Below are 12,274 nucleotides of genomic sequence, written 5' to 3'. Positions count from 1 at the left end.
GGAGGAAATAAAAACAAATGCATCAATAAATAAAGCTCCATTCAGAAGGCTTAGCGGAGGGTTGCCAAGCACACGGACTCAAGACAACGTTTACCAAAACCTGCAGCAGATTTTCCCCTGGCTGCCAACCGGGAGCCCCATTGGTACCGCTCCACTGGGGCTCAGAGCTCAGGGCTGCAGCTCCCGGAGCAGCAAAAGCCCCAACCAGCATATCACCTACAGGTAGCTGCTTTGGGCAAGGCTTTATTCCATTTCAAAGGCAAGAGCAGAAGGGATGCAGCACTCAGTGTTATCTCTGTGTGCATTTCACCCCTGCTTTCCTTACAAAGCACTCATCATTTCGTGGATTTCACGTTTTTGATCTCCTGCAGCAGGTCAGACAGCAGAGCAAGGCTGACCAGTGAGATCATGAAATCTTCAAAATCAATTTTCTTCTCTGGCTCCTCATCCAGGGCAGAAATAATTTCCTGGTACTTTGGCTTGTTTTCCTGGCCCTGTGGAGAATCATCAGTGAGAAAAACAACGTTAAACACAAAGCTCCTTTTTTATTGCATCACCTGTTAAAAAACCAACTGACCAAACACAAAAACACAAACCCCACAACAAAGCAAGACACCTATGTAACAATTAACGTATTTTCTATCTTCCTATTCAGATTTTCAAGTCCACACTCACACTACCTTTTCTAAAATTATCCCAAGAAACTCCATCAGAAATATTGAACAATCATCTGAGTCCGGAACACATCCTTCAGAAGATGCCCAATGACAACCGAAAACCAGGCAGTGATGCGTGCAGCTGGTAACTGCAGCAGTGTGCCAACAGCTCTGCTGGGAAGCAATGGAGACCTGTGCCTCAGTAAAACAGGGGTAAAGAAATAAAAAACACCCAATCCTAATGATCAAGACAGGTCCTTGACTGAGTTCATAGGAACTATGGATTTTAAGACACATCAATTCAATGGATGCCGTTCTCTGCCCTGCTGGATATTGCTGTTGCTATGGAAGATGTTTCATCTTCATATGGTACATATGTTTTTTAATAATTGCTTATGAAAAAAATGCTGTTGAATATTTTTTGAGATTAATAATCTTCAAAAAACCTCATTATGTCCAATTCAATTGGCTACTGTTATCATAAAGTCCTTCCTTTTCCATCAAAGTGCCTATTTTCTAATTTAGCACCAATTCTCACTTCCCAACTTGCCATGTGATTTTGTTATTCTTGGAAATAAAGGTATCATCAGGAACATTTTTAGTCCTAAATATCTCTCTCACTTACTTAATTGATTAAAAACAAACAAACAAACAAACAAACAACAAACAAAATACACGCACACACTCAAACCCTCAACCCAAACCAAAAAAGTTTTACAAATGTGTTTTTACCACTTGGATAAAACTCCTGTTCTTTTTGGTTTTGAGAGATGGATGGAGGAGCTTTCCACGCCCTGCTGCTCGCTGGTGGGATACGTACCTCTGCAGCATGGGGACAACACTCCTGGTATCAGGCCAGTGCTCTGGCAAACCACCAACCACCTAATCAATTGCGATAGGTTTCTTATCCCATAAATGCACAAGGACTTGTCATCATCCAAGGGTTTGTTTCCTTGTTGGTTTGTGATCACGGTACCTTATTAGCAAGAGCTCAAGCAGGTGCAACAACAGTGGTTTATTGTTGTCACTCCTCACCAAGCTCCATGTTCTCACTTTATATTGAGACCATGTCTAATCAACTAAAGATGTTTGCACCAAGCCTAGTGGCATCTCACCTGGGATTACCCACGGATGGATGCACACACAGCAGTGGAACAGGGCCCAAGGTGCTCAAACTCTCTCACCTGTATGAATCTTGAAAACTGGGTTTGCAGCAGGCTCTTGGTTTCAGCTTTGCTGAGTTTGCCCTCAGGGTCAGCAGAGTTGTTATACACCAGCGCAGCAGTAGCAAAAGCTTTTTCAAGGTCTGAGCCTTTTTCTAGAGCTACGGGGGAAAAAAGTTACCAGCCTATCAGAAAAAGCAGTGTTTGTGATATAATTGAAAGGAATCTGTCAGAAGCATCCTGAGTGGGTAGGAATCAGTGTCATTTCATTAAAGTTAATGAGCCTGAAAGTGTCTATACTCACAGAGGACCTAGCCTAGATTTTATATGGAGTGGGCCAGCCCCATGCCTCCTGTCCCATAGCTGAGTGCAGGTTTTATCACAGCTGGAGTATGCTGGGTAGGGGATAGGGGTTAGGGTGAGGCCTGTCTGGTTATCCCAAAGGGACCTGCCAGCCACCTCCTGGGTAGGTGTTGGCTCCCAGGACCTCTGGCAGGGAAACATGGCCCAACTAGTAAGCATCAGCAGCAGAGCTTCACACTAGCTTTGTGATGTATTTGGAATTTTTGCTGAAATATTTGGCTGGGCTTCTCTCCTTGCTCCTAAACCACACCTTGAAAACCACACACTCTCTGCTCACAGTTACTGTCAGATCCTGGATGTGGTTTGACTGTGATTTTAAGGGAAAGGTGAGCAGGAGAGGAGACACCATGAACGCTGGGGGTAGAGCCCCTTACCTTTTATTGATGCCAGCTGCTTGGCTATAGGTATGCTAAAGGAAGAGAGAAAAGAGGCATTGTTATCACCTGATGCATGTGTATAGTTTCTCCTGGATGACCTTGCTCATTTCTACTGTATTTAATCCCCCAGAATTCCAGGACTTCCCAAGGGAGAACAGCTTTCCTTCACAGCAGGGAGACCAACATCCCAGGGATGCTCAGGGATGGAACCCCTCCCCTGCAAGGACAGACTGAAAATGCTGGGGCTGTATAGATGCTCATTAAATTGCCAGAGAGAGGCATGGCAACCTCTGTTAAGTCCCAGAAAGCTAATTGCAGAAATACACACTCAGATAATGACTTACAGGCAGAAATCACTAGAGATGCAAAGAGCAAAGCCATCACTCACCGCTTGGGCATGCCTGCTGTAGCTGGAGGGCTCTTCGTGGTGGGCGCAGGGTTGACAGAGTAATGCTTGGTGCTGGGGATGCTGGCTCTGCAGCCGCACATTGCTCTTGTGATCAGAGTTTGTGATCTCTAAGCAACTCGAGCAACAGCAAACAGGTGGTTGCAAGCTCGGCTCTGTACAAGCAGCCTGCCCACAGCCGTGCCCCATAAATAATGGAAGCAATACCTGGTGATCACAGGATCAGTAAATGCTTGGGATTAAAGCAGCCTCTGCAAGGTAGTGCTGAGGGGGTCTGTTTTATTTTATTTATTAGCACAAATCTTGCTATTAGAAAACAGACTGTGTGTCACACTGCCCACTTCCTTGCTGTGGATCCTTTCCTAGAAGTGTCCAGGCAGGGAACGCTCACCTAAAGCACTGAGCAGCTGTTTTCATCCCGTGGTGGCTGGTAAAAGGCAGCAATCGCAGCCACCTCATCCAGCACATCCTTCAGGGAAAGGATATGGGGTGATGTCAAAACTTCCCAGAATGAGTCCTTATGTAATAGGACACATAAAGGAGACTGCAACAGATGGCCTAGAGAATTAAAATGTTTTCCTCATTTAGTAGAAGCTAAATTACCGAAGGCTAATGAATAAGGATGTTCACCACCTTACTGTTCGTGGATTTTAATTATCTTAAAAAGCATGGGAAAAGAGAACCTTTAATTTTCCATCTAAGAGTGTCATTACTCAAACAATTCAGAGCCTTTTTCTGAGAGGTTTAAGCTGTCTTAGATCTCTAGCGCATTCTTTAGGACTGGCTCATGAATAAAACAGAGCCTGTAATTGCAATGACGCAGCCAAAACACATATAATCAATGCTCATTATCCCATCAATTAACACACTAAAATTAAACAAGAATACAGCCTTAGTAATCTGCCATCAGCTTAAAAAAAAAAAAAAAGTCTCGATATCATGTTGAAGTGATAATTCCCCTTTACATCTGTTGAACCCTACAAGAAGGCATGAAAAGCCTTACAATCCTGGTTAATCCATAGAGCAGCAACGCTTGGGCTCAGCAGCATCCAAGGTAGAAACAAGAGCGAGGAGCAGACCCTGTTGCATGTTTATCAGCTCTAGGCAGAGCCAGCTCCCAGGTTTTGGGCTCTTTCCACTGTCAATCAGACTTCAGCTCAGGTTTTTTTCTTTGTAATTTAACTGTTTTGGAGAGCTGAGCTCTACAACAGGTGATTTGCTCTGCTGGGGCATTAACAAGTTCAGGCAAGTCTGGGCTCTGCTCTCTCTCCAGGATATATTAATTAGTGCACCAAGAGTGTTAGTGCACTACAGGTACCAGGTAGCACAAGGCTAACCCTTGCCTTTGCAGATGATCAGCTTTGAAGAGAGTGAGATTTTGGCTGTACGTGTTGATGGTCAGCAAGGTGTGCAGGGAGCGGGGCCATCTGTTCTGCTTCTATCTCGATACACTCTGTTTATGTGTGAGATACCCAGGTGATCCTATCAGACAACTTTTAGCACGTTTCACATGTTAACAATATTGTCTGCATAAAATACGCAACCTGATACCTACCTCTACGGGATCGTTGTGTGCAGTTCAGTTCAGCTTTCGCAGGCATTATTGCCCCCACTTCCTTCTTGGTACTTTGCCAGTCTTCCCCTCCCATCCGTGTACTTTCTGCCATTCAAGATGACACGTTACAAGTCAGTGGGGCAGCGCTCTTGGCAATGCCCCTACAACAGCAGCCAGAGGCAGGTGTGGGCTTGCCTGCACTGGAACAGACAAGAGATGGGGGGTGTGCCTGAAGCCATAGGTGCACCCACACCATCATGCACTCAGCTGTCATTCCTTCAGTAAACTCTTAGTTCCTTGCTGTCTTACATGGGGACATTTCCAAGTGGAGGTTTTACTTAGAAACAGGGACACAAACAAAAAGGGGAGCTCAATAGAGGGAGGGTGAAGCCAATGCCAGCCTCCTGCTGAGGCTTCCTGATTGCCTTCATTGAGCTCACCTGCTGCTAAGCGTCCTGAAGAAAACTAAACCTTGAGCCACTGCCAAACCTGACCTTCAGTGCAGCTGAGGAGGAGGCACGAGCACCTCAGCCCATCTCCTCACCATGTGTGTAGCTCCTAGGTGAGCCTGGGATTGAGCTCTGGGATCAGGGATGAATAAAATATTGTAATGAATCCCACTGCTGGTGAAATGCCATTTAAGCAAAGCTATTAGAAATAGGCTGTCTGCAAGGAAACATCCTTTGTCATTGCACATCCAGGCACTCTTCAGATATGGCATGCAACGTTGGTCAAAATCTGCTCACGCTGCCCCATGGGGCTGCTTAGGAGCAGAGGGCTGCAGGGTTCCCTGGGTGCAGGCACCCTGTTCCCTGCTGCCTTTGAAGATCTGACACATAAGGGACAATCCCAGCAGTTTGGGCATTGCATTCATTTTCAGAGTGGAGCCTGCAAATATTATTACCAAATAATTTTCCTTCTGAGACACGTTTCGTTATAGGAAGATTAGGCTTTAAAAAGGCAACAATACTCATTAAAAAAAAAAATAATATTAAAGTCACAACGATAAAAATGTAAGAAAAGAAACTGGTTGCTAAATGGAACTAAAGGGATGCTCCACTTGCTCAACTATTAAAACTTCATACCAAAACACTCACAAAATCCAAATTTTTACACTAGAGATGTATGGCATTGATGGATGATAGGGCAATCAGCACCATGTATTAATACTGAAATGCAAATTATTGCTGCTCTTAGAAAATTTCAGGAGGAGAAGTTCTTGGTTTTAGTAGCGGAGGGAATGGAAGGCAATCCTGAAAAAGAATGACTAAGTTAGGGAGAGCATAAGCTATAGCTGTCCATTCACACATACAGAGGTCAATACAGAGGTCATTCAAGTCTGGCTCCAAGCTAGTAGACAGAAGACTAAATGCATGTGGCATGACTGCATTGAGAACACCTGCAGACTAGAAATAATAATCCCATCAGGCAATTGCAATGTGAATCCATGCAACAGGAGCAGGAAATTTCCCCAAGTCCCAGCTGTCACGGAGGCTCTGCTATGGGCAGCTCGATGGCTGTGATGAAGGAGATTTTGTCAATCAGGAAAGCATAAATTTGCTCCTGTCTAGGGTAGCTGAGAAATGGTTTAAAAAGAGAAACACATGAGAAAGCAGGAGGGACAACACAGGAGACCACAGAACATGTTTTCTTCCCAGGCTGACCTAGTTATTTAACTAACTGGCAGAGATACTCACTAATGATGAAGAAGGAAAGCACTTGGTCTGCCAGCAGCAGAGGATGCTTGAGTTTACTTAGCTGTTTATCTTAAAAAAGGGAAACATTAGATGAAGTCTTTTCTGTCTTGCTGCTTAACATTCTGCTATGCAGCCACTATTCTCAGTTCAAATAAATTCAAATTCCTCAGTGCTTGCTGAAGGATGTGATAAGCCTTGAACCCACAGGAACAGAGGGGAAGCGCTCAGAAATACATTCTTATGTAACACAAACGAGTACGTGTATCTTTTTTGTTTTCACTTTTGCTGCTGCCATAGTGCATTAATATGAGAAGACGTAGATGAAAAGCTTTTTCATCCCTTCTAATTCACAGCAAAGAAATCCCTGGGGGATGTATGGGACAACAACCAGCTCATCTGTTCTGCATGGCAGCAAGGAAATAGCCAACCTGTGGCCAACCCAAGAGGGAAAGGGGCAATTCTTCCATGAGAACGTGAGCCTCTGTCACTACTCTTCTCAACTTTTCCACCAGCTCTGCCTTTTATGAGACAACCTTTGCTTAGATTAGGTGTTACATAAATAATACCCCAACTTCCAACCCTGGTCTTGTATTAGGATCTGCCCTTTTTCAGGGTTAACCCATAAGGTCTGGACAGCCACAGCTCCTGTGTTCACATGGTTAAAAGCACTTCAGCTTGTTTGAAATGGGGAATGAATCTAAGCAAAACTCAAGTTTCTGACCCTCAGCATTGCATAGAGAAGATGGGAAATGGGTCCCTCATGTAAGGAAAAGCTGATGAAGTTGGATTGCAAGAAAAAATCGTCTCAGAGAGAAACCTAGAGGACACAGTTTAGAGCATTTCTGATCAACTAATACAAAGCAGATTTAAAAAAGAAAAACAACAAACAACACAAGGATAATGAGTGAAGGAGAGGATAGTAAATGAGACACGAACTGTTGTCATGACACAGCCATCCCTCCCCACAAGCACGGATTTCATTCTCTTCTGACTTGCCTGTATTTAGCTTTTTCCAAATGTATAAAAGAAGGAACAAAAGAACAGAAAGCCAAAATAAAAATTTTCACTGACCCAGAAAATTAGATTTTGCTCCCATTTAGTTATTCAAGCCTGTCTTTTCTACAGCTGGAGAAATGGCTTGTCCAGCAATCTACAGAACTGGGATAGTTAGCACAGCACTGTGCTAGTCCTATTGATAGATGGAAAGAGAGGCATAGAGGTGGGCAGATATTAAATCGCACAGTTTAATATATATATTTTTTAACTTGTGATAGTGACCGTTAAAGACAAGTATCCATAAAATCATCTCGTACTCCACTGCACATTGAAACAGTGCTCTTAAAGGTGTTTGAAAACAATATGACCAATAAGGTCAAGCACAGAGATGATATTCTGTCCATCTTCTTAGTTATTTTGCAGTGACATTTTAATATTATCATACTCTGAAAAAAGTGCATTGTATGCAATAACTTTATTAGGGTCAAATAGATATCACAATATAGATTCATCCACCAAGTAGCCATAAATTGGTTACAACAATCATAGAAGAAACTAAGCTGTTTTAAGCTAAGATGCTTTCAACATTACAGCTCATACAAGATTATATACTGATACACTTTTATTTAGAAATGCAGATGATCAGTTTTGATTATCATATTGTGTTTCAGGCTTTACTTCATGTCAACGCATCCAATACTCTGCAGTGAGGAATCTTCCAGGGAGAAATCCCAGTGGGCTAAGAGCCAGGCACTGGCTATTTTAGCATGAGTTCCTCTGAACCTGGGCTATTTGGTCAATCCAGTTACATTCTCCAGTAGCACCAAGCTCATGCTCAGAGCGGCAACAGAACACAGGGAAATCTAACAATCTTTGAACAGCACAGGTAGACAGACTTTCTCACAATAAGAGGGTATAAAGGAATGCTCACGCTTCATAAGGTCACAACAGTACATGCATTTTTCGTGTTTTACTGTACTGAGAAACAGGGCATCTTCAGGTGGATTTATATGCTGATATCTGCACCTCTGTTATCTTAGTTAAATAAATACCTTTGTAAACATATAACACAGTTACTTGGTCCTTATTCTCCACAGCTCACATATAAAGATTCACAAAACATCCATAGAAATAGTGATTTATAGAATGAATACTTAGCTCGGTTAGATGGAATAAACATTGGTCAGGTACCATATATATGCTACTGAATGCCATTTCAAGGAAAAAACATTTTTGTTACAAAGCATTCAGAACTTGGGTAAGCCATATATTGAACTCTGCAAAATATATAAAAGATGCATACTTCTTTTAAACATACATTTAACAAAATGTAGTGGCAGAAGTTGAGAAGTTCCATTTACACAGTCCAGACATTTGGTAGTATGAAACCGCTTATCCATGCACTAAGTTACAGATGATTAATTGAAATAATAGTAAAATCTTCTGAAACAAAAGATGTAATCAAAACAAAGGCTCTGAAGAGTCACAGACAGGCAGTTTTGAAACCGTTACATGCATGGATATACAGAATATTCAGTAGAAATAATAGTAAAACACTTCTGTTTCTCACCAAAATGCAGAAGGAAATTCAATTATATTATGCATATTAAATACTACAGACTTGAGGCTACAAAATGTTTCTACCATCTTAACACATACAAAACTACCATAAAGTTATCTCTACAGTACGCACTACAACACGGACTCCAGGTCACCACCTGTGATGCACACACCCCTGTATATGCCTATCAGGGGCTCAACATGCCAGCTCCAGCCACGGGCCACCTCCCATCCACCTCAGGAGGTAGAATTAGATCGTCAACCGACATTGAACGCTGCGTCGTAGTATTAATTTGTGTAAAACCCTTAAAAACCTGGTGCCACGGAAACTTGAGACCTGCTAAATGCTCTATGTGTGAGGGATGTAAGAGCTCACACCACGTGAACCTTAAATCTGATTAGAGAAGGATGTTGGCCCACTCTGGCCGTAGCTCTGGGGCTGGCCGTAGTCACCCACCTGCCCGTAGGAGCCTGGCTGGTTGTAGCCCCCAGCTGGCCCGTAGCTGTCCTGGTTGTAGCCGCCCTGGTTGTAGCCACTGGACTGCTTCTCCATGGTGTCTGCGGCGTGCCGCTGGCCCGAGGAATGCCAGCCCGTCTCCTTAAACACAAACCAAATGTTGCCTGCCCAGAGGATAAAGTTCAAGAATCCAAAGACCTGGATGGGGAGAAAAGGAGCTCGTTACCCACAACGTGGTGTCACACAGCCTGATGGCTTGGACCCCCCATGGTCCTTGGAGAACCAAGGTGCCCCGATCAATCTTTCTCCCCAGACCTGACAGAAAGATCTCTAAGGCATGGAGCAAACATCCCTATTGACCTCCTGAGGTGAATTTGCAAGGTTAAGCGTCTACTCTCCCTGCTGTTTTAGTAAGTCTGGGATTTTAGCCCAAAACGCTTTTTTTGAGAATATAATCAAGTTAAAGAAACACTGGGAAGATAAAATTGGAAGAAAATATTTTAAAAACAGAGAAATTAATTGCCCAGTTTGCTTGAAGTCATTTATTTTGTTCTTTAAACATATTTTAAACATTGGAATGACATTTAAATGTCTCACTGAAACATAAAGACCAATTTTGTAGTGCTCTTTTCAAGGGTTTTTAAAGGAATCTGTCAGGCACAACCCCTTTTTCTAAAGCACTGCAGCTGAGGAAGGTTACAAGCAAAAGATCCCTGCCCTCCACACCCATCACACCCTCAGGTGCTCTGAGCCAGGCTCTATCTTTCCCTTCAGCAAGCTTCTGCTTCCAGATACATGCCTTCCACTAACAGGTTTATACCCGCTGACTTAGGTCAATGCACAGGCAAAACGGATGAAAATACATTCGTGGGGTAATGGTGTAAGTCATGAAATGTGCTTACAACAGAAGTGTTCAGGCTTGACATAACAGGACTGCGAACGGGCAAGCATTTGTTGGACTGCTGTTTGCAGGCTGACATCAGCAAGAGCACTTCGTCTGGGTCGGTGGCAATCTTTACATCGGACAGTCCTTTAGCCCAAGCAGATGAGCCCACCAGCCACAAGAAGGAGAAGACCACTGTCACAATGAAATCCTAAAAGACAGATCAGTTGGGAGCATTATACTGGCGTGTCCATTGAGAAGAAAAAATTTAAAAAAACATCAGAGAGAAAAAACAAGACTGTTATTTCACAATGAGTCGGGACTACTGCCATCACCTATGGTGCTAATTTCCAGGGTTTTCAGGCTGCCATCAGCACCTCCAGCCTAAGGGCAGATCCCTGCAGGCACATGGCTGGTGCATGGGGTGCTGAGCTGCCCTGGGAGCTTGGCTGCTCCCGGTGCCTGGCCCTGTCCCGGGAGCTGGGGCAATTGAAACACTCAGGTGCTTGGGCAGGAACTGGGCCCTGCTGGGGGCTGTCCCTGGCACAGGTTTTCCAATGGGAAGCGTTTCCATCTCAGGCAGAACCTGGAACTGCCTAATCCCCAGCCACCAGCTGAGATGCTTTCTCACCAGCTGCAGGTAAGGCCAAATGTCCCCATTGCACGCACCATGCAGCCTCTAATTATCCCCAGCAAACAAACAAACAGAACAATTTGCCAAGCACAGAGACTGCTCAGCTCCTCCGTTCCAGCAGTGCTCCCAATTCCCATCCATGAGAAAATAGAGAAGAGGTGCAGTGGTCCTGTGGGCTACAGCCATTCCCCACAGCTCTGCTCTGAAGCTCACTTTTCTCTAAATGGCTCTCTGGATCATCAACTTCTCCTCATCTTGGCCAGAAGAAGTGGCCAAGTGCCACTGTTGCTGTGTGGGTTTGGGGGGAGCTGGGGGAGGAGATGTGATTTTTCGAGCTTTCCCGTGTCTTGCTAAAGCAGAAGAGCCTTTCTGCTGTCATCTCCCATGCCATCTGTCAGCACACAGCAGATGGCGGAGGTGCCAAAGTCTGACATCCCACTGACTGCATCACGTCTTGATACCCCCCTCCCTGAGGGGCTGCTTCCCCTCTCCCCTTTAAAGTAAAGGTATATGGCAAAGGAGGAGCAAACCGTCCCCAGAAACATGGTTCTCCTCTACTCCCAGCACCGCCAGCGTTGGGGAACGAGCTGTTTGTGGCACCAAGAGAGGATGGATGGAGGAGGCACCAGGCACGTCACAAACAAAGGGCTGCTCTGCTCACGCAGATGGGATCACATTAACTGTGCTTGGATGCTTCCCAAAGGACACGTCCTTCTTTTTAACAGCACCACCATTTATTTTCTGTGGGCTTTGAGTTCCTCTGATCTCTCTTCGTGCTGCCCAAATGGGCTCTCCTGAAGAGCACGCTGTGCAGGCCGGGAGCTGACAACCATCTTAGCACTCAATGGGAGCAGTGCAGACAGAAGCACAGAGCCTGGCAGCGCATTTTCTTCTCAGGGAGATTTCCAGCAGAAGGAATTATTGTACACTTTATGCCTTAGCAGTAACTGAATGAGAAATGAACTCCTAGAGGCAACAGCTCAATTGAAAGTATTTTCTGAAAAATTCCAGCTGGTAGAAATGCCAGATTCTTGCTAAGCTATGAACTATGATGGTGTATGCTTTTTTCTTCCTATGAGGCTTGACATATTACCAACCAGGCTCCAACTCGCATAGGGGTTCCCACCAACCCAGTAGGCTGGGATGTACCAGAGGTGTGGGGAATATCTTTGTTAAATGATAATAATTCTCTCTCACTGTTGCCACACTGTTATATTTTTGTAAACAAAGCCAAGCTCTGGAATCAGTGCCTTAACAACAAAATAAATGAACAGCGGGTAGAAATCTGAGGCAAACAGACCAAAACTAACACAATATAGGAAGATAAAGAGGACAGTTATAAAAGCAAACGAAGCTCCCCACGTACAGCAGAGGGGTGCAGACATCTCATCCATTCTGTGCAAGGAGCAAAACCATAAAATCATCATAGAATGACGTAGGTTGAAGGACTACCATCTCCCCTCCCATAGGCAGGGCTGCCACCCACTACATCATGATGCCCAGGGCCCCATCCAGCCTGGCCTTAAA

General features: G+C 44.3%; 2 protein-coding genes across 4 annotated transcripts in view; both read right to left on the bottom strand.

Annotated features, from left to right (window-relative positions):
• Positions 1 to 208: 208 nt before the first annotated feature.
• On the bottom strand, positions 209 to 4,072 carry SNTN (sentan, cilia apical structure protein). 2 transcript variants are annotated; one of them, XM_019619986.1, is made up of 6 exons: positions 3,969 to 4,072; positions 3,357 to 3,523; positions 2,948 to 3,172; positions 2,557 to 2,591; positions 1,841 to 1,980; positions 209 to 494 (listed from the first exon to the last, which is right to left on the bottom strand). In XM_019619986.1, exons 3-6 carry the CDS (start codon positions 3,046 to 3,048, stop codon positions 336 to 338), a joined length of 435 nt encoding a protein of 144 aa, XP_019475531.1. In that variant the 5' UTR covers positions 3,049 to 3,172; positions 3,357 to 3,523; positions 3,969 to 4,072; the 3' UTR covers positions 209 to 335. The 2 variants fall into 2 exon arrangements, with proteins under 2 accessions (XP_019475531.1, XP_031411349.1); XM_031555489.1 differs by having other exon boundaries at positions 2,948 to 3,523.
• Positions 4,073 to 8,859: 4,787 nt separating this feature from the next.
• The window catches only part of SYNPR (synaptoporin), a 30,190-nt gene continuing 26,775 nt past the window's right edge, over positions 8,860 to 12,274 (bottom strand). For both annotated transcript variants that reach the window (XM_003210163.4, XM_010718665.3), the window contains exons 4-5: positions 10,133 to 10,324; positions 8,860 to 9,428 (exon numbers count right to left, since the gene is read on the bottom strand). In XM_003210163.4, coding sequence (XP_003210211.1) covers positions 9,162 to 9,428; positions 10,133 to 10,324 — 459 coding nt within the window. In that variant the 3' untranslated portion in view covers positions 8,860 to 9,161. The remainder of the gene's footprint in view (positions 9,429 to 10,132; positions 10,325 to 12,274) is intronic.

This window comes from Meleagris gallopavo, chromosome 14 (genome assembly GCF_000146605.3).
Source record: "Meleagris gallopavo isolate NT-WF06-2002-E0010 breed Aviagen turkey brand Nicholas breeding stock chromosome 14, Turkey_5.1, whole genome shotgun sequence".
In the NCBI taxonomy this organism is placed as follows: Eukaryota; Metazoa; Chordata; class Aves; order Galliformes; family Phasianidae; genus Meleagris; species Meleagris gallopavo.
This window is presented reverse-complemented; position numbering and strand designations above follow the sequence as displayed.

What these genes read in the sequence shown, in the direction of transcription:
- SNTN (XM_031555489.1), bottom strand. Translation starts at nt 3,048, where the DNA reads ATGTGCGGCTGCAGAGCCAGCATCCCCAGCACCAAGCATTACTCTGTC. An exon ending in ACAGCAGGCATGCCCAAGCG is followed by an intron (nt 2,592 to 2,947) that starts GTGAGTGATGGC and finishes CTCTTCCTTTAG; the next exon opens with CATACCTATAGCCAAGCAGC. An exon ending in GCAGCTGGCATCAATAAAAG is followed by an intron (nt 1,981 to 2,556) that starts GTAAGGGGCTCT and finishes TTTCCCCCGTAG; the next exon opens with CTCTAGAAAAAGGCTCAGAC.